General features: G+C 38.9%; 2 protein-coding genes across 2 annotated transcripts in view; both read left to right on the top strand.

Annotated features, from left to right (window-relative positions):
- Positions 1-8,326: 8,326 nt before the first annotated feature.
- LOC311070560 (troponin I, fast skeletal muscle-like) lies at positions 8,327-20,387 on the top strand. The gene is made up of 7 exons (XM_084094475.1): positions 8,327-8,483; positions 11,158-11,189; positions 11,283-11,319; positions 11,975-12,103; positions 14,299-14,388; positions 18,400-18,576; positions 20,102-20,387. The coding sequence occupies exons 2-7, from the start codon at positions 11,182-11,184 to the stop codon at positions 20,186-20,188; spliced, it is 528 nt and encodes a 175-aa protein (XP_083950601.1). The 5' UTR covers positions 8,327-8,483; positions 11,158-11,181; the 3' UTR covers positions 20,189-20,387.
- The window catches only part of LOC311070561 (troponin I, fast skeletal muscle-like), a 32,141-nt gene continuing 15,509 nt past the window's right edge, over positions 8,414-25,045 (top strand). Inside the window, exon 1 of the mRNA XM_084094477.1 lies at positions 8,414-8,483. The gene's annotated coding sequence lies outside the window, so the exon portion shown is untranslated. The remainder of the gene's footprint in view (positions 8,484-25,045) is intronic.

Genomic DNA, 25,045 nt, shown 5'->3' with positions numbered 1-25,045 from the left:
ATAATTTAACTATCACTGTAATCTTGAATTTGTTTAATTAACACGGAATCAAAACACTTTTTCCTTTTTATTAGACAAAGGACTTTCTATGTCTTAAGGCAAATGAAACATCTGTGAATGTTGTTAAAAAGAAAATTGTATTTATTAAATGTAAACCCCACCTCAGTTTCAGTTGACCAAGCCCTCATATTTTTCCATCGTCAAACCACCTGATACCAGTTTTACTGGTATTTATCTCATAAAGTCCCACCCAACATTTTTTTTAACGAAAGTAAAAGGGGTAGCAATGAGGTTTAATTTTGACTTTACACACAGAACTGTTTCTAAACTAAAATTCAATATAACTAACTCCAATTCTAAACCAACTGCTGCTTGTTGTTTTATCATCAAGGTAAGATTCATTCCAAGTTTTGTCATGAAACTCTAGATGGCACAGGCTGATCGGTCCTTAACTCAATCTGCTTGCAATCACATCATTCTCTATACGGCACAGCTGATTGGTTCCTGATGTATATCAGTAGCCAATGAGCTTGCATACTCAACTTTCAAATACTTGGTTAGCATTTGCCTTAACAGTGCAGTGCGCTTTCAGAAACCCTCCACCTTCCCCAGCTCCACCTGCATGGATATGCTACAGGTAATTGATGTACGTTACATTGTACAGCAGCAGCATGTCTTACTTGCTCACAGCAGTGTGTCGTGTGTGTGTAAGTCCTGTACTTGCTCTGCAGCAGCAGCAACAATAACCTACAGCATCAGCAATAACAGCAGTGTAGCAGATCTTTTCCGCCAAGACCAAACACATTAACATTGTCATACACATTACCATGCCAAACACTCAGAGTGTTGTCATGACAGAACTTTTTTGTCTCTAAAAGGTTAATATCAAGTGTGAGGGTAAAATATAATTATAATATTTTATAATTCTTGCAGAATGATGTCCTGTATATGTCTTGATGGATCATCGGGTGAGTAATGTCAAGACCCACACAAAGCATTTTTAATTTAATAAGTGAAAGTAGGCATTACTAGCAGAGGTGAAAATTCTATTAAATTCTATTCATTCTAAATAAAAAGAACGTCTTTAAAGGTTAGGTTATTTTTAAGAAGGGAACATCGAAGGTATTTGTGGTGTGAATTTCAGATGTGTGCTCTGATCCACTGGTCTTAGCAACCCAGCAGTTCCTTAAAGAGAAATCTGAAGTTTTGCTGAGCCATCAAAGAATGCCATTAAAAACCCTCATTGCCTGTCAACAGCACATGTGAATCCAGCTGCCTTCTTTGGGTGAGCACCTCTTGGTTGACTCCCCTGAATCTTACCTTGGATCTGAAGGATTTAACATGCTCCTTCTTTACTGGACTATAATGGCAAACACCTGCTTTCTGGATCCCGCTATTAATCTATTTAACACTGCTGTATTGTGAAGAGCAAAAATTCACCATGAAATCTGAGCAGGATTATTTATGAACCGCCAAGTGTGTTTGTCCTGTGCTTCTTTTCCCCCCAATTTTATTTCTTCAGTGTTCTTTATGGTGGTTATTATTATATTACTTTTTAAAACTGTATTTCAATGATTATGTCAATATCGATTTCAAATGGCAGCATTGGTTACAAGTCATGGGGGTCAAAATAAATCCAAGACAAAAGGTTTGAAATAGATGTCTGCCCCAAACACCATACTATGATAAAGTACACATTCTCTAAAAAAATAATCATATTAAACATACTTTTCACTAAAATTGTTCATAAAAAAGAAAATGACCAGCAGTAATTTGTATTGGACATCACTTTTGTTATTTAAAGGTAATTAAGTTGAAACCCAATCCTTACATTTAAAAGTGTAATTCGGCAATTTCTCAAAACAAATAAATAAATAAAAAAATGTCGCCATTGGTGCGCAATGAACTCAGGGGTACACAATGCAGCGAAGGATCCATATATTTTATCCTTAATTTCACAGGAAACGAAGGACACATTTTAAGGAGCCTTCGAAATTGGGACAGCCTTTGTCACGCCGCAGTGACACAATGGATGCAGCCTTTGAATTGGGACACAGCAGGGGAGTGTTTGGTAACCTGTCTGGAAAGCGGAAAACAAAAATATCAGTGCAAATATCAACTAAACTACTACCTTACGCTTGGAGCATTGGTTTAGGTGTTTTTAACCTAACCTTTATCCCCAGTTTCACAGACAAGGCTTAAGCCTAGTCCCAGACTAAAATTCATGCTTGAGCTGTTTTAACTGAAAGCAACTTGCACTGACAAATCTTAAAATATGTCAGTGCAATTGTTTTGTATAGAGATGCACATCAGTTTTTTTTTTGTTTTTTTTCTAAGGCACATTTTAAAAAGCTACTTAAATGCCCTTATTGCACTAAGGCCTAATCCTGGCTTAATCTAAGCCCTGTCTGTGAAACCAGGCCTTGATATTTTTTTATTTTTTTATTTATTAAACATAACCTTTGATTTTTCTTTTCAGGGATTAAGGATGAACGTAATCAGGAAGAGAGCTGGATGAAGAGTTGCAGAAGTCTCTAGTGATATCTACTGGTCATGGTGGGAACTGCAGGTAATCTGCATCTTCAAACCGTAACTAGATTTACATGACCGTGTGTTGTTATGCATAATTGTAAATAACATGCATAATATAACTGTACAATAACTGTACATAACATGCAATTGATAAAACAGGATACTGACTGCTAATTTTTTATAATCAATGTGATACTGTAGCCTATGTGAAATGCAGTGATAAATGTGTCAGTTTTAGTATTAGCATTCTTGTTGTTGCATAATGCATAGCCTACCTCATTACATTACCTGTTTAATTAAGTCAGAGGAGTCAATTACCTGTTATGTCAGTTAAGTAAATACTGAATGGTTATTTCACTTTTTTATTCCAAGCATGTGTACAAAGAGTTAACCCTGTAAATGGAAAGTTACGTTGAGAACTTTGCATTGTGGGATACAGTATTACATACAGCATACTGCAGTAATTAGTCAGGCATACAAAAATATGCATAGTGGGCACAGTATATGTACATCTTGAACATGCTATATTGAGTGTTGTTGAGAATGCTGCCAGTGTGAGCAAAAATATGCACAACATTACTTGCTTGTTGCGAAGTCTAAAGTTGTTTTTACATTGCTGAGTTACCAAAAAAAAAGAAAAAAAAGAAAAAAGCCTCAATCGAAATAATTTGTAATTAATTCTTTCTTTCTTTCTTTCTTTATTAGTTCACCCACACATAATATCAGAACAAATGGCATAATTCAGATAGCACATATATTCATGTGTGAATCAGGTCTCCCAAAGAAGCTATCCAAGCTTATAGTAGGGAGCCTGAGATTAATTAATAAATTAATAATAATAATAATAATAATAATAATAATACAATTATAAATACATTTAACAAAAGTATATTTCACTTGCTGATTCGACACTTTTGGTTCTGGTGTAAATTAATAATGGGCAGCAAATTTCACCATTATTTTTTCACTTGTTGATTTGACACTTTTGGTTGTGGACAATTGTCTTGGACTTTATACTGCCATCTGCTGATGTGGACGCAGTTTTAGTCTTGTGTAGCCAGACCTTCAGACTGATGGCTCCATTGGCCAAGGACCTCCCAAGAGACCACCTCACTGACTTATAAAGCAACCAATCCCAGTTTGTTTTGTTCAGCGTCATGTTTAGGGGCGTGAATAAAGTCAATGTCCCTACAATAACAGACTGGCATGTAAAACTCTTGGACATCTTTATAGAGTCTATGCCACAAACTTTACATACTTCACATACTTTTGATAATCCAGCATTCAGTTGATCCTGATAAGCACTCATTGTCACAGTTGTAAACATGCCGGCTTTCTTCTTCGGGTTTGGGTTTGGCCTTTGGTGTCACAATGGCTTTGTTTCCAGACAGACCATTTAAGATCGCGACACAGATTTCTCCTGAAAATCCTGTAGAAATTAGAATTCAACCAATAAGATGGTGACATTTTGTGTGCCTTAAGCATCAGATGTTCGTTCAAGGCAAGGCAAGGCAAGGCCTTGAGTCATCCCATCACAGGCAAATTTGTTGCCGTTATTCATTTATTCCTCAAACAAAAGTGTCTAAAAACAGGGGAATTATCAAGATAAAGTGAGTAGTATTCAGCTGGTCATGTGATCTCAACATGGCAGCCTCCATGAGAGGGCGACCTGCCCCTTGCAGAATAAAGCAGATACTTACATGACTGTAGTCTTCATCTCCTGTAATTAAACATCATATTCTTTTTTTACAGTTAACAAAGCTATGTGCTGTCTATGCCTCAGCTTCTGTTTGATTCAGTTATTGGTGCTTTTACAGAGCTAATGATGGTCAGCTAATGAGGAGAAATTCATCAGTGGAACTGGTCCAAATTAACCACATTTCCTCCTCTGTTGAATGTGAAGTTCTGTAAGAACAGTTCAGTAAGAAAGAAGTTATTTTAGTCAGTCATGATCAACGTTAAGTCGACGTGCCGACGTAATTGGGATCACTTCAGGGAGCCCTATCATCTTCAAGTGTATACAGAATGAGCCAATGCACATTGTTGTGCGAGATTTACATCTCGCGCCTCGTCCCGCCCTGCAATGCGGGTATAAATATGGAAGCAGATGCACGCACCTTTGTCTTTCGCTTCGGAGCAGAGCTGTCCTGTTCTCTCCAGAGTGTGTTTAAGACTAACAAAATAATCTGCTTTGTGGGAAGATCCTTTTTCTTGGTGTTGGTGTGACGGCGCGATCAGTTGGTGTGACGCCGCAAGCTTTAAAAGCTCAGCAATTGCTGTTCTAACAGCACATACATTTCTGTGTCGGTTTGGTGGGCGTTTCCCATTTTGAGATTGCATAGCAGGCTGCACTATCCCTGCTTGTGCACCGCGGCCATCCCTGGGTGCTTCAGCACTATAAGTAAAAGAGTAATTTCCTTAAAAGAGGATCACAGGTTTGACACTGCTTCCTTTTCAGGATGTCATTCCACCCGTGCGTTCTGGGTGCGGTCGTTCCCTGGTACCAGCTGATGGCCACAATAGCTACCTCTCGTGTTTGGGCATTCAACACACTAAGGCTGCTTTTGTGAATAGCTCATGTTCTCACTGTGGGAACATGACTATTGCGGTGTTGAGGTCGAGACTGGCTTACCTCAAGGGAGGTGCAGTCCCCTCGCCTATGCCCCGATCTAGTGCCTATTCTGGTCCCCAGAATAGGGCTACTTCGGCGCTTAGCCAGGGTGACCTGAGGATCACCGTGAGGGCTTCCCCGCCGAGTCAACCTTCGTGGGCCCCTCACGCCTTCTGCAACACTGCAAGCCGTGGAGCTTCCATTGGAGCGCGCTGGTTCTTCTCATGGACAAACAGCTGTTTCCTTTGGGGCTCCCGCTGACGATCAGATGTCGATCGCAGCATTGGAGGGGGAGCTTCAGTCTTCTGGGGAACTTCTGCTGCGTTGCCTCCTTCTGTCTCGTTGCCCGAGACTGACCCAGAGTGGATGGCTATGCTATCCCGAGCCGCAGACAAGGTTGGGCTCTTGTGGAACCCTCCACCATGTCCAGAACCTTCTAGGCTGGACGATTGGTTTCTCGGGGCGGCTCACATACGAGGCAGTATGTGGATATCCCCCGGTGGAGCGGGCCGTCGCGATGCAACTGTGTCCGGCATCCGCTGCCTCCTGGCGGGGTAATCCGCAGCTCCCGTCCAAAGCCTGTAAGTTCTCGTCCGGTCTCACGGGCAAGGCTTACAGAGCCTGTGGACAAGCTGCTTCCGCCCTCCATTCTATGGCGCTCTTGCAGGTCCACCAGGCCCAGGTGCTCATGGACATGCATGAGGGTGGTTCTGACCCAGAGCTCCTGAAGGAGCTACGTGCGTCGACCGACCTTGCTCTCCGAGCGACGAAGGAGACTGCACGTTCGATTGGTCAGGAAACGTCCACCATGGTGGTCCAGGAGCGCCACCTCTGGCTCAACCTGGCAAACATTAGGGAGGCCGATAAATATCGGTTCCTGGACTCCACCATCTCCCGGGCTGGGCTATTCGGCGACACAGTCAAGAGCTTCGCCCAACAGTTGTCGGCTGCCCAGATGCTGACGGAGGCGGACCGCTGCCCGTCTGCTGGCCGCAAATCCTCTGCCTGCTCGTCGCCGAAGGTGCCCTCTTGCACCGAAGGCGCCCACTTGCCAAACCAGGTGGCAAGCAGAAGTGCAAGCGACCCTGAGAAGGGTGAACCGGAGGTGGAAGTTACTGCTCTTTGGGAGATGGTGACTGCACCACTCCCTCCCCCAGAGGAGGGCCAGGCGGAGAATCTTTTGTTCCCCTTTCTTTTTGTTCCGCCACAGGTCTCTCGGCCAGTGGTACCCAAAACTTCAATAAAAGAGCAATTATCAAGAGATGTTATGACAGTTGAAAACTAAAAGAGCACCTCCTCATCTTAAAATGATCTCATCTCCATGCTAGAAAGCTGTCCCAATGAAGCCTTGATTCCTGCTCTGGCTGCATTATAACATTCATATAGTGTTTGTGTGTGTCTTGACTCTGTTAACCTCTAGACAGCGCTGAGAGATCCAGAGAGAGCATGTTTGAATTTGCTGTAGTATTAATATGAATGTAGTACATCATTTAACAGCAGGAGTGACGGCTACATTCGTATAGTGTTTGTGTGTGTCTCAACAGTTACAAATAAAGCCACAATAAGCTCATGGTGTGAACTTGTTAATCATCTTGATGAATGACGCAGAGGAAACTATGACCAATAAGAGGACTCGCATGTGACTTGCACAAACACATTTTGGTACACTTTGAAAGGTTGCCTTGTGAAAGCGAACAGAACCAAGAAGAAAATGCAACATTGTAACAAATTAAGTCCCTGTTTCGGAACAAAACAAACAATCTATAGATGTGAAATTGCCCTATAGGCTATATCATGTATATTGTGTGAAATTGCCCTATAGGCTATATCATGTATAATAATCTCCAAGTAGCTATTCAGCCATTGTTTTAGCAAAGTTGGATTCAGGGTTACGTTAATTTTGGAGTCTCAATTATAGAAATGTCACATTATAGATGTAAAATATATACTACCTATACTACACAGTACACATAGAAAGGTGTTTTTTTTTTAAATAGATGTACAAAATAGTAAGTGTTAGTATTAATGGGTCAAGCATTGAAAAAAAAGATTCAGCCATTTCTTGAAAACGGCTAAAGACTCAGCAGCTTGGGTTGAGATATGCAGGTCATTCCACCAGCATGGTACAGTCAAGGAAAAGGACCGTGAAAGTGATTTTGTGCCTCTTTGGGATGACACCACAAGGTGACGTTCGCTTGCAGAACGCAAGCTTCTGGAGGGCTCTGAAGTGAGTTTAGGGGTCCAGATCCATTGGTTGTTGGTAGTCAAACATCAGTGCCTTGAATTTGATGCTATTGGCAATCAGTGCAAATTTATGAGGAGAGGTGTGACGTGTGCTCTCTTCGGCTTGTTAAAGACCACTCTGGCTGCAGCATTTTGGATCTGTTGCATAGGTTTGACAGTCCATGCTGGAAGGCCTGCCATAAGAGCATTACAATATTCCAGTCTGGATAGAACAAGAGCTTGGGCAAGGAATTGTGTAGCATGCTCTGATAGGAAGGGCCTGATCCTCCTAATGTTGTATAAGGACAATCTGCAGGACCAAGCAGTTCTAACAATGTGGTCTGTGAAGGTTAACTGATCATCAACCACAACTCCAAGGTTCCTAGCTGTCCTGGATGGAGTTATGGTTGACAAACCTAGCTGAATGGAGAAGTTGTGATGGAGTGTTGGGTTGGCCGGGACCACAAGCAGTTCTGTCTTGGCAAAGTTGGGTTGAAGGTTTCTGAAAATAGTCTTACGTTTATTAGTAAGCACCGCTGACTTTGCAACCCAGAGGATCATGTTAGGTAAAATCAGGGGGGAGCACAATATATCAGTTGTTTCTATTAAGAAACTTAATCCTTACAAAGCAGAAATGGCAGCTTGTCTTCTTCCAAAAAATAATAATAAAAAATCAAGTTTAAACCAAATACATTTTTTTCTTAGTTATAGCCAAACAAGGAAAGAAACATAAACACAATAAACACAAGTGTTATTCTCCAACATCCTGCATGTTAATCAATTCATTTGGCAGATGAACGACTCCTGACAGCCCTTATCAGATCATATTCAACAACTGCCTTGACCTAATTCTTCTTGTTAGTTTCATTATCCTGACATCTGGAAATTTGTTTTCTCCAATAGTCTATTTTAAGCAGTGTGATTGGCGGACATTAAAAGTGGATATTTCAAGAGCCTGGCAAACCAACTGTGGTTAGTACCTTACCATAAAGAGGGGAGACGAATGATTACGCCAGGTTTATATACCGGTTTATAAGTGTAGTCCTGCTGCTAGTGGTCTGCTTCCTTCAGATATTCTTCTTTCAGGACTGAGCTGCTGCTTAACTTTCTCATATAGGTGAGGACACTGTCTACCTTTTCATGGTTTGATTCCATTTTGTCTCATCCAAAGATGCTTGATTTGTTTTTGAGGTGCTATTCACTTGAAATTTACTGAACTCATGCTTTGGATTGTATTTTTAGGATGACAAACGTATTTCTGTAAGCAGTTTATAGTGATTTTGAACTATAAATTAACTAAATAATACATATCTTTTATTTTATTGAGTGATTATTTTAGCATTAATTTTGAAATTAATTTGTAAAAAATAAATAAAATTATTTAAAAGTAATTTTAGAGTATTGTACACAAATTATGTAATCCTAAATTCATATTAAAGATTTTATTTTCTTGCTACTGAATTAAATGCCAGTTGAATATCTTGCAATGCGTGTTGGACTGCCAAAATGAGCTTGGCACAAAAATGACATTTTAAATGACTGTATGAACATGAATATGTATGCTGAAATGCCACTACAAATGCTAATACATTTATTGTTTATCCCATTAAAGGGATAGTTGAAAATTCTGTCATCATTTACTCACCCTCAATTTGTTCCAAACCTGTATTAATTCCTTGTGCTGAGCACAAAAGGAGATATTTTCAACATATATTGTGGGTTTCTATACCATTGACTTCCATGGTATAGAAAATAACACTATGGAAGTCAATGGGGACCAGAAACTGTTTGGTTAACAAACATTCTTCAAAATCTTCCTTTATATTCAAAAGAGGAAAGAAACTCATACAGGTTTAAAACAACATGAGAGTGAGTAATTTATGACAGAGTTTTCATTTTTGGCTGAACTAACCCTTTAATGCTATAAAAACAATTATTTGCACAAAAAAAAGAAAGAAAGAAAGAAAGAAAAATAACCCTTCCTTAGATATCTCCGTCGAACCATCCTAAGCTTTGAAGCGATCTGTTATAAATATGCAAGAATACAACATAATAAATATCTGAATACAGAAAAAAAACACGATCTGTGTGATTTGTACAGCTGTCTGCAGACAAGGTCAGATTAGATGTATTGTTGACATATGCATAGATTGTTCCAGAAGCAGGGAGACTGAGATACTGGATATCAGAGGGGGAAATTCACACCCCTCCCTCTGGATCGCAAGACATTTCCAAGTGCTGGTTCAAGTGACGGCTCCAGGATTTATTTTCTTCAGGGTGCTAAGGGGGGGCTTAACAGTTCAAAGGGGGTGCTAAGAATAAATAATCCCTAATGAAAAAAAGTATACTTTATTGTATTTGAAATATATTCCCTTTTTCAATAATACATTGCAAATATACTATCTTTAAATATATTAAAAGTATATTAGCATCATGCTTTTACGTATTTTCATAAAACAATTTTTAACACACTTTAATAGTTGTACTTTAGTATATTATTTTCTAAAAAATATATTTTAAAAAAAAATACTTGAAGTGAAAACTTTACTTAAAATATATATTTTAGGTAGCCTATATTTTTAACTGTGTGATGAAAATTATCATTGTAACAATGCATTGAAGTATACTTTCAAAATACATTATAGTATACAATAGTATATTGTACAAAGGATAGCTAAGTAATATTTGTTTATTAATGTGCATTTGTTATTGAAGACAAAGTGTACAATTTGTAGTATTTGGAATTTAAGCCAAAGGTATTACTGAGCATAGCCTATACTTTGTACACAAATATAATACACTTATGGGATATGGCTTGTATGTTTCAAAGACACGCGTAATGAATTTGTAATGTACTTGTAACACAAATAAAGTACACTTTAATATCACTAATCAAGCATGTAATTAGTCCCTACACAGACATATACTATAACTTGTCAACTTGCAGTCTCATAGACATACGTGTAGCAACGTATTATGTCCATGTATAACAGATAGTGAGGGCTTTAAAATGGCGGTAAGCTAAATTAAGGAATGCGCTTATGCTTTTAAAACACAAACAAAATGGAAAACAGCGTGCGTGTCAAGACGTGTTTACAAAAGTTGAACTTTTGACTTTACACAGCATTTTAAAACATGGCGCGATAAACTGAAAAAGCTGAAGAGATGCAATAACGGTTGAAGACGCTTGTTTAATGCATTAATCTATGTGTTTAGATCTAAAACAACCTTTTATTTTTTATTTTTTTTCATCACCAGGCTAGCTAGGGCGAACAAAGGGCAAGAATTTATATTAAAATCTATATTATTTGAAGTTTATAACTTGAGTAAATCTTCAAAAAGATCAGGGTAGCCTACGTTAGATACTCACCAATAGCAGATTACAAGAGGACAATTTGTCTGTTATCTTCTGAACTATTCCGAGATGTGTCAAAAGTCTGTAGCCTAGTCTTTTTCTTCATATTTAAAGTAACATGCCACCATTTTTTGAAATAGGGGTTATTCACCGTCTCCCCTACATTTAGATAGGTGGGCAAACGCATTTTTGTCTCAGTCCATGCATTGTCTTAGTCTGGCAGCGCCGCCGCTAGCTTAGCTTAGCATAATGAATGGAATCCTTTGTTGCCAGATAGCATGTCGTGAGTAAAAGTGATCCTAAAAAAATAAATACCTAATTACTTCTTGTGGCCTGCGTATTCACAACGAGTACAAATAGCATAATAGTTCATAGTTGTTTCATCTCTCTAAAAATGTCTTTACATTTTTTTTGCTCTGTTTTGCACTCTGTACAGGGGTGAAGAAAACAGGGGCCCAAAATGTCTGAGTGAGTATATTAATATCTTATTTCATTGATTTCATATCAAAGAAATGGGAATCTATTATTGTTAAATTGTAATTCTTTCATCATCCATCACAGAAAAAAGATGACATCGAGCCGCAAGCACCATCTCAAGGTAGAGTAAAGAATACACAGATGCTTTTGATACTATATAATATTATAAAATATTTATTGAAGACCTCATGAAATAATATTTGACTTTTGTGACTGATTAATATAATATAATATAATATAATATAATATAATATAATATAATATAATATAATATAATATAATATAATATAATATAATTAAGGAATAATTGATGACGGGTCGTTGAATTATTATAAAATAATGCACAACCGAGTTGGTAATGCGGTCATGGCACGAAGCGGAGTAAGTTTATCTGCTTCAAGAACAGTGCTGTCATTACCTCGCTAGTGAAAATGTCATGTAGCTTTTAAGTTGTTAAACTATTTTACTGATATTACTTTGTCCAATCAAATGCTTTGTAGGATGAGAATGTCCCTCATTCTAATACCATCTACAACAGAGCAACAAGTAGCACATCACATCATGGCTTTGACATAAAAAGTAAAATCCGACCCTTTGAAATGCCCCACCCTCATGTTTCAATAGGAACTGTGCACATCATGTGATTACATGTGGTCTTTACAATAGTGTAATTTCATCTGACTGCTTTTATGTTTGTCAGTATGTGTGTTGCTGATAAAAGCACTATAATGGGGTTGTATGAAACCCAGGGTCTAACTGATGTATTTGCCCTACAGAGTTTGGTGCTTAGCATTGCAAAGGGGCTTATGGCGAAAGAAGCCGCTCAGCTAATTGTAGATAAGGAAACTTACATGGCAGAAAACTGCCCTCCTCTGTCCATGCCCTCATCTACAGCGGAACTGCAGGTCTGTCACCACATTCACCAAATGTTCAGAATGCTAATTTAATTAAAAGTCTAGTATGATTTTATATGATATATGAATATGATTTTCGTTCTCTCGTAGCACATGTACATCACTTAGAAGTTTATTTGTTTATGTTTTCATTTGGAAGACAGAATTTTTTGTTAGATTATTTTAAGTATATTCTTTACAAAAACAGTAATTCGATGAATATATCATTATATCATTACCATACTCATGAACTTCAGGGTTATTATCATTACCTAAAACTAATAGATATTATTTCAGGTAGTAGCCAAGGCAATATTTGAATAAGAGTGAAATAAAAAGTTATAGAATTTTTTTTACAAAGCACAAAAAAAATACAAAACAAATTTACTAAAACTTAAAACATAAAAACATTTAGCCTACTAAAACAAAAAACCGGGCATTTAATTACTTTTAAACTCTTTACTTATATTTTACCCGTTCATATTAGAAGCTACGTCGCTCAGAGTTCCTCATGCCTTGTTTAACGTGGGTCTCACGATCACAAGCTCGCCAGCTTCGGTCACCAACACATTCAAAACATTCACGCTTACACAATCAAAGATACTTTGGTATAGCCCCCGTGATTGCATACACTTGAAAATAAAGTAACATTTACTTCAGTAGAGGTATGGCCACTACTACAGAATCTGTAGTACAGATATAAGTCAACCAACTTTACTTGTCTTATAATAGCTTTGGATTGGCCATGGTTTCCCATGTATACCTATCTAAACTAACATTAAATTAAAACAGAGGTAAGACACACCCAGATTTAGGTTGGTCAAGCAGCACTTTTGCTACCCTAAAAGGAAATTCACTTCTTGTCTTTGCAAAACACGTACACTTGAATTATTGCCAAATATTAGTTGTCACTAATCTGACGCAAAACTTGCGGTAACATATGAATCTGTTTAATCTACTTGGGAAAACAATTTCAGAGTCAGTCGGAATAAAATCAAATGTAACAATTTATTATGTCAGGTAAATGTATCATGCCAATTTCCTAATCAGTTTATGAAAGATAATAAATACAAAACATCAAATGCTCTGGAATAAAGAGAGAAGATGCGAACCTGACATTATAAAATACATGATGCGGAGTGCCTGCATACACTCCGCATCACGGGCTAATTTGAGTTACAAATCGCCACAAGCCTTCTTTAGCATCTCCCTAAATACTCAGACCAAGGCAGAAACCTCTTTTCAAATGTAAACATGAGTTCACAGTGGGAACTTGCATTCAGAGTTTACACCTTTTGGGAGCAGAATGCCATTTACCTGGAAGACACACCCTCCTCTATGTGCAAGTTATCTCTAAACTCTTAAGAACTTTATTACCTTTTGGTTTACTTCTTTGGGAATGAGACATTTGTACCAGTCACACTGAGACATTTCAAATGATACCAAACATGTATAATACTGTATGATAATTGTTCATATTAAACCATATAGATTTTTGGGTGAATTCAGGTAGGGATGGGTGAAGAGAATGATGTGTAAATTGGGAGGTGATCAACTCAAGTGTGATTGTGTCTCGAATGGGGATGGTAATATAGCAAGAGAGTTAAAAGGTTAATTTCCTTTATTTTCTCAGAGAGTAGCCCTCTCTTCCAGTTCTTCCAGTTTCTCCAGTCTTACACCATAGACGCATCTGGAAAACCAATGAAATATATTTCAATTTTACTAGAATGGCATTTGAAATATGTTTTTCTTGACGTTTATGGTTGTGAACGAACAAATAGGCTCTTAATATTGTTTATTAATGCTTGATTTTTGTGGTTTTTAATAATATAATATAATATAATATAATATAATATAATATAAACATTGATGTACTCATGTTATTTAGATGGCACCATGAAATATTTTAAGAAAATCATAGTAAACATCCTGAAAACCAATGGAATTTATCTAGATTTTGCAACAATCTTCTCTTTTGGATATTAGAATGGCATTCAAAATATTTTTTTCTTGACATTTATGGTTGTGAACAAACAAATATATTCTTAGTATGTAGGCTACATTAGTGCTGTCCAGATGTTTCATTGATGTCTCAGTGATGTATATGCGACTAGGCATGATAAAAGTTATATTGCATACTCTTGAAACATTATGATGCAAAAGATGGTTAGAAAAGAGAGCTTGACTCTTTCAATGTCGCCATTCAGGAACTGTGCAAGAAACTTCACCATCAGATCGACGCGGCTGATGAGGAGAGATATGACTTGCAGAGCAAAGTGGGCAAGGGAGATAAAGAGGTAACTTATAAACTATAATATAATGTTTCACTATAATATAAAACATACCTTATGATGATGATGATGAAGGTGATGGTGATGTTTCTGTTGAGTCTATATATTGAAGTCCATATCAAGGGAACTTGAGCTGCGTCGAGAACGCCTCTGCGTGATTGCACCATGAAGCACATATGAAATCAGTCCAATGGCGTGACGGAACGTCATGTGACGTCATTGACCAGGAAACTATAAAGCATACCTAGAACAAACAGTCACTAGCTTCTGTGTCTTCAGCAAGCGCTCTGTGTTAAACTGTCTCTGTCTATTTATTGTTGTTTGTCCACAAGCACAATATATATAGACAGGAGTATAATGGCGAGCAAACAGCATTTTGGATCATGTGTTCCTCCCTGTCCTCGCTTCATTAAGAGTGGGGATATACGCGATTTATGTGTTGTTTGTTTGGGAGTGGAGCATGCACAGTCAGCTCTAGTAAAAGGGGGCTGACAGTGTTCAATCATAAATTCCCGACGTGTAACGTTTGCACTGTCGTAAGTTTTAGCTCTGCTTCTGTTGGCTTTCTTCTCGAGGGAAGAAAGTCAATTGAGATTCTTGGCTTGGATCTCGCGTTTGCCGAGGCAGCGCGTAGATTATGGGTCTGCAGTAAAGATTCTGTGACTCGATCTCGAATCTCGTGTGCGCCGAGGCACCACATAGATTACGGGTTTGCAATAAGAATCTAGTGGCTCAGATCTCGCGTTTGCCGATGCAGCGTGTAGATTTTGGGTCTGCATCTCTGCAATAAGAATCTAGTGTCTCATCTCGCGTTTGCCGAGGCAACGTGTATATATGCGCAGGGAACTGAGCAGACAGGAATTTCCCTTTCTCTCTTTCTCTCATGATTGTGTGCAAACTAATTATGTTTGTTAGCAGACTATTATTAAGGCTATGGTTCTTTTTGTGTTGAGATTATAATATGAATATTCAGCCTGTCATTCAGACCATGCATTCTTGTCTGGTTGATATTTGGCTGCATTTAATTTTTGAGAAAATTAAATATGTACTCATCTGATCTTTTAATTATTTTAAGTCATTTAATTCTGAGAAAATATTTGGTGAATTCCCGGGGGGAAATGGATAGCACCTCATTATATGGTGCCCATCTCCCTTCGGTGCCCTCAGGGGCCTTTCTGCCAACCCCACAACCTTGTGTGCTTTGGGGTGCAGCGATCTCCAGCGAGTTCTAGTCTCTGTGTTTGACTCGCAGAAGGAGGGTTTAAGAGGGGTCAGTTCGGTTGTTTCCTGCCTGTCTTGAGAAGCTGGTTCCTTTAGTAATCTCAGCCATAGTCGTCTTGGGATAAGACAGATCTGAGGACAGTCATTATCTCAAAGAAGGCTTCAACTAAGTCATACTTCTGAGGGCAGTCCCCTCCAGGGAGAAACGGATTCCACCTCATTACACGGTGCCCGTTTCTCTTCGGTGCCCTCTAGGGGGCGACCCTCCAAGGTGGGCCGCAGTGCTGCCAGTTCAGTTGTTCCCTCCCGGTTCACCATTTCAGGGCGCCGAGGTGGCTGTTTGACCAATACCAGAGGCCAGTCCTGAGAGACTGGTCCCCTTAGCAGATTTTCTGGCAGCGTGGAAACTACTGCCAAATATATATTGTTGGGTCCTGCTCACAATAGAAAAGGGTTACAGAATTCAGTTTGGTTCTCGTCTGCCCAGATTTCTAGGAGTCCTCCCTACGGGTGGTGGACCCCGAGCAGGCTCTGGTTATGGAGCAAGAACTACAGACTCTTCTGCGAAAGGAGGCTATAGAAAGGGTTCCTCCTCCCAGCAGGGAGTTAGGGTTTTACAGCCATTACTTCATTGTTCCAAAGAAGGATGGAGGCGTACACTCAAACAGATTGTGTCACAGATTCAGTACGAGGATTGGATTGTCACGATAGATTTGAAGGACATGTACTTCCATGTAGCAATCTACCTCATCACAGGAAGTTCCTGAGGTTCGCTTTCGGGGGCGAAGCATACCAATATCGGGTTCTTCCCTTCGGCGGCCTAGGTTTATCACCCCGCACTTTCACGGAATGCGTGGATGCGGCTCTGGCTCCACTGAGACTCCAGGGCATTCGCGTGTTGAATTATATCGACGACTGGTTGATTTTAGCTCATTCCGAGCAGATGGCGGTTCGGCATAGAGATGTCATTCTGTTTCACATGAGAAAGTTGGGGCTGAGGCTCAATGCCAAAAAGAGTGTGCTCCTTCCAGCTCAGAGGACCACTTTTCTAGGTGTGGCTTAGGATTTGATGACGATGCAGGCACAACTATTCCCTGCTCGTATAGCATTGATTCTCTCACTGTGAAACAGTTTCAGAGACTGTTGGGTCTTATGGCAGCTGCATCCAACGTAATAACTTTTGGCCTCCTGTACATGAGACCCCTGCAGTGGTGGCTTAGAACCAAGGGGTTTTCTCTGAGGGGAAATTCATTTTGCATGATCAAGGTCACGCGGCGTTGCCTACGTGCCTTAGTCATGTGGAACAAACCTTGGTTCTTCACCCAAGGCCCAGTGTTTGGGGCTTCTTGTCGTTGCGTAACGCTAACGACAGATGCTTCCTTCACAGGTTGGGGGGCAATCATGAGTGGTCGCTTGGCGCAAGGTCTGTGGCAGGACCATCTACTTTCTTGGCACATAAATCAGCTAGAAATGATGGTGGTGTTTTGAGCTCTCAAACACTTCCTTCCGGACCTGAGGGGCCATCATGTGCTTGTCCACATGGACAACACATCGGTGGTCTCTTACATCAACCATAAACTGGCTCACCAGATCCTCCTGTGGGCCCAAGGGAATTTGCTCTCTCTAAAGGCAATTTACATCCCTGGGTATTTAAATCAGGGAGCAGACATTCTATCGAGGCAGGGGCCGAGGCCTGGGGAAAAACTGGGGAAAAACTTGGTCGAGTGGAAGTCGACCTGTTCGCATCTTAAGAGACGACACACTGTCCACTGTGGTTCTCACTCATTCAGCCAGCTCCTCTGGGGCTGGACGCTATGGTGCAGATGTGGCTGAGGTCACTCCCCCTATCGCTCTGCTCCCGTGAGTTCTGGAGAGAGTCTTCTGTTAATAGCCCCATTTTGGTAGGCCCGAGTACAGTTCTCGGACCTAGAGTCTCTCTTCGACGGCTCACCTCTTGCGATTCCGCTCAGGAGGGACTATTTCTCTCAGACGAGCGGGCTGATCCTTCACCCCTGCCCAGAATTGTGAAAACTTTGGGCTTGGCCTCTGAGGGGGCCCAGCTCATAAGTTTAGGTCTCTCAACCGAGGTTGTTGGGACCATCCTCCACTCCAGAGCTTCCTCCACGAGGAAACTCTATGCCTTCAAGTGGATATTTGTTCACTTCCTGGTGCAGAGAGCACCAGCTGGACCCAGTTATCTGCCCAGTGGTTGCAGTGCTGGAGTTCCTGCAGGGGCGTTTCTCCGCAGGTCTATCCCCCTCCACACTAAAGGTGTACATGCCGGCCTTAGCTGCTTACCACGTCCCTTTAAGTGGCATATCCTTGGGGAAACACCCTCTATGTTTCCTTCGTGGGACTGTGAGGCATCAGACCAAAAGACTAGGAGTATGGCTGCTTCTAAAACATTATCGTCAGGAGTTTCCCTCCAATATGTTTGTGATGTGGTGGAATGTTTTCTCGGGTTACGACTGTAACCCTGGTTCCCTGAGGAGGGATGAGACGCTGCGTTGCCCTGCCATACTCCCTGCATGCCTGTGAGCGACTTGTTTCAGCCTATCAGAAGCTAGTGACTGTTTGTTCCAGGTATGCTTTATAGTTTCCTGGTCGATGACGTCACATGACGTTCCGTCACACCATTGGACTGATTTCATACATGCTTCATGACGCAATCATGCAGAGGCGTTCCCACAGCATCTCGATGCAGCATCTCGTTTCCTCCTCAGGGAACCAGGGTTACAGTCGTAATCCAAGACGTTCTCTGAGGTCCATTTTGACTCTAGTGTAATGTGTGTATAGATTGAAGAGCTGAAGATCAAGGTGGTCGACCTGATTGGCAAGTTCAAGAAACCCGCGTTGAAGAAAGTGCGCATGTCTGCCGATCAGATGCTTCAGGCTCTGCTGGGCTCCAAACACAAGGTGTCTCTGGATCTGAGAGCCAACCTGAAACAAGTCAAGAAGGAAGTCAAAGAGGAGGTGAGTGAAATATGATGCTGTGACTATTCCTTTGTGCTTATAGTACAGAACAGATGTGAAGTTATATAAATCCATGAAGCCATGAGAGGTCGTGCATTAGTGATTTTACCATGGGTAAATCCCCCTAACTGGCCTCAAGTCGCTCATTGCTTGTAGCATAGGTGAACATATAAACAATAATATCAATATTTGTATCACTTATCACATAAATATGAATAAAAAAATAATATTTATTATTAAAACAAATAAACCATTAGAGGCTCTTATCAACCGTTAACCATGGCAAAAATCATGCTAACGTATGAGCTCTCCTGATTTACTGCTTTAATAAATATGTTTGAGTAAGTAGTTAATAATGTATTTTTGTGTGTCTTCCTTTGGTTTTTATGTCAAGTCACATTTATTTATACAAGTCACATTTTTATTGTATACAATACAGATTGTTTCAAAGCAGCTTCACATTAATAAACAGTGTTAATGTTGTAAAATGCATCAATTATGAAACAAATTCAATTTAAGCTGTAAAGCAGCTCTTCAGAAGGTAATATTAGGGCTGTCAATAGATTAAGATTTTAATCACGATAATATTCTTTAACGTGTTCATTTTCTCATCATTTGCTATATACAGCAAAATAAACTATCCGATTGAAGGATGATTTTCACAAAACTGCATTTTCTGCAAGTTTTTTTCATGATAAATGTAGGCGTCTTTCCAAAAAGGACACTTGGAGACGCCAAAAGTCACCTAATAACCAAATTATATAAACAGTCCATATAGCTTAATTCATAAATTTATGCACACAAAAGCACACACGAAAAAAAAAAAGTTACAGAACAAAACTTTTTAGAGTTCAGTGTACAGTATGTGTACAGTGCAACAGCAAAGAGCTTGTATAGAGCTTTTTAGAGCTTGTTTACGTTTTAGACACGTCATTGTCCGGTATCATCTGTTCATAGAGCGGTGGATGTTTTGACGTTCCGTTAGGTCTGTTTTCAGGCTCGCGCTCTTCAGACACAATCACATAATATGACAGAGCTCGTGTTTTAAACCTAAACAGACACTGGAATGAAATTCACTGAGTCTCTATATATTCTCTCTGCCATCTTTGATGTAATCAGCCTGGTTTTCTTTACATTAGCGCTTGTTTTGGGCTGACTGTTTGAATGCATTCGCTAATTGGATAATTTGACTGAAAACTTTCTTAATGGCTTAAAATGATCTGATCGCAAACAGAAGCGAAATCAGGTTAAAGGGTTAGAATAGAAATTTGCCATTGTAGATGCTCAGAGTCAGTTTGAAAAACTCTTCTAAGATAATCTAACTGTGTGACGTAAATTCCGTTAATGATGCAATTTTGCGTGCTACCAAGGTTACCACATCATTATTTTAACGCGTTAAGGATTTTTTTTTTAATTAATTGCTTGCGTAAACGCATTAACGTTGACAGCCCTGATACAAAGTATACAGGCCTATGTTTAATTGAACTACCATTCCTTCACACTCAATTCCTCTCTCATAATCCAGGTTTCAGATGTTGGGGACTGGCGTAAGAACGTTGAGGACAAGGCCGGTATGGGCGGCAGGAAGAAGATGTTTGAGGGCGAAGCCTAAATTCCTTGACATTTCTTTGTTTAATTATTGTAGGAATTCGTCAGTGCTATGCAATCATTTATCTTTTTTTGCCATAGTTTTGTCTTTAGCTTTCAGTGCCTCAAATAAGCATTTGTTTCATGCAGTATGTATATGTCCTGAAAGAGAATTGTGTATCATCGCTGAGCCAAGACCATTAAATGAATGCTTTTGAGGAAAATCCCTTTTTTGTTTGTTTTATTATGCATGCTGTTCTTTCACTCCCTTACACTCTTTGACTAGTGCTTTTTTTGACTTTAATGAATAAATATTATAGTGCTGAAATTTAATTTGGTCGGTACACAGTTTCCAGAAGAAATATGGGTGGCATTTTAATTTAAGTTAATTTGGTTTGTGCACAACTTCCAGAAGAAATATGGGTGGCATTTCAACTCACATTTATGGAGATCTCCTCTTTTGCTGTATGGTGAGTAACTTAAAATACTTTTTTTCCCCCTTTTTTTTCTGAAACATCTCTCATTATTTTGCTATTTAACCCTTTATTTGTTCTGTCAGATATGTATCTTGGTGTATTACGCATTGCTTCTGTTTACAGCACACTTATGCGTCTTGAAGGAAGGGGAATGTTGTCCCGCCGAGGATGGGCTCGGGATATTTCAGGAGCTCAGCGGCTTATTGGTCTAGGCTGGAACCCACTTCCATAAACAGGAATAAAAAAAAGAGTGTTTCCATCTTTCTAGACATGCCTGGTTTTGCTCAGAAAGTCAAGAAAGAGATCAAATCGCAGTATTCCTTTCGGTTCATTTGTCAGACTGGGGGAAAATTGGAATTTTTCGTTTCTGGGGCACCATACCTGTTGCTTGAAAAGTGAAGGTTTAATATGATATTGTATATATTTTGAATATTATAAAAGATGTAATACAATATTTTTTGTTTTGTTTGTGCAAATGCATTTTTTTAGAACTTTTTAGAAATTACAAATTTAGAAAAATGTTAATGAACACTGTGTGGGCTTCAGTTTGTTAGATTAAAAATCTAAAGAGGGGTTATTTATATGGAGGGGGTTCGGGTGGAGATGAGGGATTTGATATTGTGTTTCAGGTGTGTGTGTTCTATTGGTTCTCTGAATGGATCTACTACCATAAAAAGAGAGATGGGATTTCCTTGGTCATAGGGGAATACAATATATACTTATGATGCCCGCTCCCTGCAGAGACCCAGTTCTTCCTCCATTCTTCTGGCTGCGTGTGCCTCAGTTCATAGGTGAGATGCTGTTTTCTCTGCTTTTTCCTTTTATTATCCTATTGTTAATGTTGTAATAGCATCTGGGTGAATCTTGACCAACTGCACTGTGTACATTTTTGGCGTTGACAGATAATTTAATATTTTAACCAAATTTAGCTATTTGTGATGCATTTGAAAGGTGTTTTTACTGCTTGTTTATTTTTTATTTTCAATTTTGTAAGCATGAATTGAGAAAAGTAGTTTGTGCATGATATCATTTTTCAGAACCTTTAAGAAAAGTTTGTTCAGACTTGGACTGATTTGTTGGGAAATCAATTATCTGGTTTTATTTTGTCTCATTTGTCATGGGACATTAAATCTGTATTCTTGTTGGGAATATAGAAAACTGCTATTGAAAAATCACTGTGCTATTCTGACACACACTTGGTAGATGAAAGATAATGTGTTGATTTGAGATTTAGAAACTCGATTCATTTCGGCTGTTTGGACTAGATGGTGATATGCCAATGTTTATCTTGCTGTCAAGACCGAATCTTAAAATAAATAAATAACACTTCAGCTGGCGTGTCTAAAATGACCCTCAGGGATCTCTTTGGTGCTTTAGACAATGATGCTATGGCTTAAATCTGGGGTATTAGCATTGTTCAAATGAAAAGGACTTTACTACATATTTACTCACATTATCACAATGGTACTCATTGTCATACTTTTGACCTGGCATTGCAATTTGCATTCTAAAAGTAATCCTGACACAGAAGAAGAATAGACAGTTGATAATTGCTCCGTTTTTAACTAATTATTATATACTTTTTTTTTTTATCCTATTAGGGACATTTATGTTGTAAATAATAATTAATTAGTTTAATGTTATTTGACACATTTACTTAAACTAAACTATAATATAATATAATATAATATAATATAATATAATATAATATAATATAATATAATATAACATAATATATGTGAGTTAGTATATGACAGAATTTTCATCCAATTGGAAATAAATTGTGATCATTTGGTCATACATTTAAGTTAGGCTCAGCGCCTTTAAATAAATGGAATTTAAAACTGTGAGAAAGGGCATCCTTCATTTCACAGGAAAGAAGGATGCATTTTAAGGAGCCTTCGAAATTGGGACAGCCTTTGTCACGCCGCAGTGACACAATGGATGCAGCCTTTGACGCAGCAGGGGAGTGTTTGGTAACCTGTCTGGAAAGCGGAAAACAAAAATATCAGCGCAAATATCAACTAAACTACTACCTTACGCTTGGAGCATTGGTTTAGGTGTTTTTAACCTAACCTTTATCCCCGGTTTCACAGACAAGGCTTAAGCCTAGTCCCAGACTAAAATTCATGCTTGAGCTGTTTTAACTGAAAGCAACTTGCACTGACAAATCTTAAAATATGTCAGTGCAATTGTTTTGTATAGAGATGCACATCAGTTTTTTTTTTTTTCTAAGGCACATTTAAAAAAGCTATTTAAATGCCCTAATTGAACTAAGGCCTAATCTTGGCTTAATCTTGGTTTAAATTCTTTTCAGGGATTAAGGATGAAAGTAATCAGGAAGAGAGATTGCAGAAGTCTCTAGCGATATCTACTGGTCATGGTGGGAACTGCAGGTAATCTGCATCTTGATGACCGTGGTGTGAACTGTACATAACATGCAATTGATAAAACAGGATAAATGTGTCAATTTTAGTATTCTTGTTGTTGCATAATGCATAGCCTACCTCATTACATTACCTGTTTAATTAAGTCAGTGGAGTCAATTACCTGTTATGTCAGTTAAGTAAATACTGAATGGTTATTTCACTTTTTTATTCCAAGCATGTGTACAAAATTTGGTTTGGTAAACAGGAGGTTGATGTCACTTTCCAAACCCATTATATACTCTCGGAGAAAACATCTATTAACCGGTTAATATGAATGATTTGGACATGCAATACAGACGATTTAACTGCTGTACATTAAAAAAATAAAAATAAATAAAACCACTTCTCATAAAGTAGAACACAGACTTATTTTCAATGAATGATATATGCATTCTTTATAACAACTTGCACACATCATCAGTCTTTATTCTTTCAAGCAGACATTTTTATTTTTAGAAATTAAATATAATGAATCCTTATTAAAGCTATTAAAGAGCAGTGAATGCTTTTCTCTTTTTCTTTTGTTGTTTGATTCATATTAAAGGAATAGTTCACTTACAAATTAAAATTCTGTCATTATTTACTCACCCTCAAATTGTGTCAAACCTGTACAAGTTTCTTTCTTCTGCTGAACACAAAGGAAGATATTTTGAAGAATGTCGGTAACCAGACAGATGATGGACCCCATTGACTTCCATAGTAGAAAAAAAAAATACTATGGAAGTTAATGAGATACATTAACTGTAGGGCTGTCACGATGTTAGATTTTTCACACCACGGTTATTGTGGCCAAAAGAATTCACGATATCGATATATCGCGATATCTATAGAATCTATGGGGGGGGGGGGTCAAATTAATTTTTACTTTGTTTATATAGTTTTTCTTTTTTACCCAACAAACATAAGGATACTGATAAACACAAGGCACATGCATTTTTACTTCTTGCGTACTCAATCTATGGCAAATTTTTGTGAAGGAAGACAAGCATGTGAAGTTTATCTGGTTTCAAACTGAAGCCAAACACTGTCTGAAGGTTTCCTGAAGAACTGAAAAGCTCTTAAACCTGTTGTTGCACTGGCGCCAATAAAGTCATGCAGATAGCAGATTTGAATAAAAAAATCAAGTGCAAATCCAAATACAAAAATAAGATGAGTAAAGAAAACGGGGTTCTTAATTTTAATAATCACCCTTTATTAAATATATGAACACAGAAACCCCCTGTTAACAGTTAATGTCACGTTTCCCATTCCATGATGACTAGTAAAATAATAGCCGCGTCGCGTCTATGACAACTCGAGGTATCGCACACCGGACACGCACTTTCTCAGTTTATGGCCAGCAATATCATTATGTTTAAGGACATTATGGAATTGAGATAATGTCTGTACTATGTTATGATTGTACTGTACAATTAAATACAATAGTTGCTGAGTCTGTGATCTGAACACTTTTTTCTGCGCTCTGTGTCGCGGCAGGATTTTGAACAACGTTTGAACGTTGCTGGGCGCCGCGGACAGACGCCGAATAGAACCGCGCTGTGCTTCTCGTCCGGTGTGTGTACACTCATACAGAATGTGTTCGAATTTTAAAGACGTGGCGCTGCGCTTCTCGTCCGGTGTGCGACCACCTCTATGGTGCTGTTTTCTTTGAAGCCGAAGAACTCTGTTGTTAATACCGGCGAGCTCAGCTTACTTTTTTCGGGTGTGGACAGAGTGTTTCACTCTAGCTGCGCGGGCGCGGGCGCGGACGAGCGCTGCGTCTAGAAAACGCCAATATCGCCAATACCGGTATATTGTATTGCTCTAAATTAACACGATGTCGATATTTCATGCTTTGAATATCACGATTATCGTCAATACCGGTATATTGCGACACCCCTAATTAACTGTTTGGTTATAGACATTCTTCGAAATATTTTCTTTTGTGTTCAGAAGATAAAAGAGTGATGCCTGAGGCCGAGACTAATGCAGTTTCGA

The sequence above is a fragment of the Abramis brama genome (genome assembly GCF_963993115.1).
Source record: "Abramis brama genome assembly, chromosome: 20".
Classification (NCBI taxonomy): domain Eukaryota; kingdom Metazoa; phylum Chordata; class Actinopteri; order Cypriniformes; family Leuciscidae; genus Abramis; species Abramis brama.
Note: the sequence above shows the minus strand (reverse complement) of the source record. Positions and strands in the feature narration are given on the sequence as shown.

Bases quoted from the DNA above. Each gene is read 5' to 3' on its own strand.
- LOC311070560 (XM_084094475.1), top strand. The intron at 11,320-11,974 runs GTAGAGTAAAGA...TTTGCCCTACAG, and splicing joins GCCGCAAGCACCATCTCAAG to AGTTTGGTGCTTAGCATTGC. The intron at 12,104-14,298 runs GTCTGTCACCAC...GTCGCCATTCAG, and splicing joins CATCTACAGCGGAACTGCAG to GAACTGTGCAAGAAACTTCA.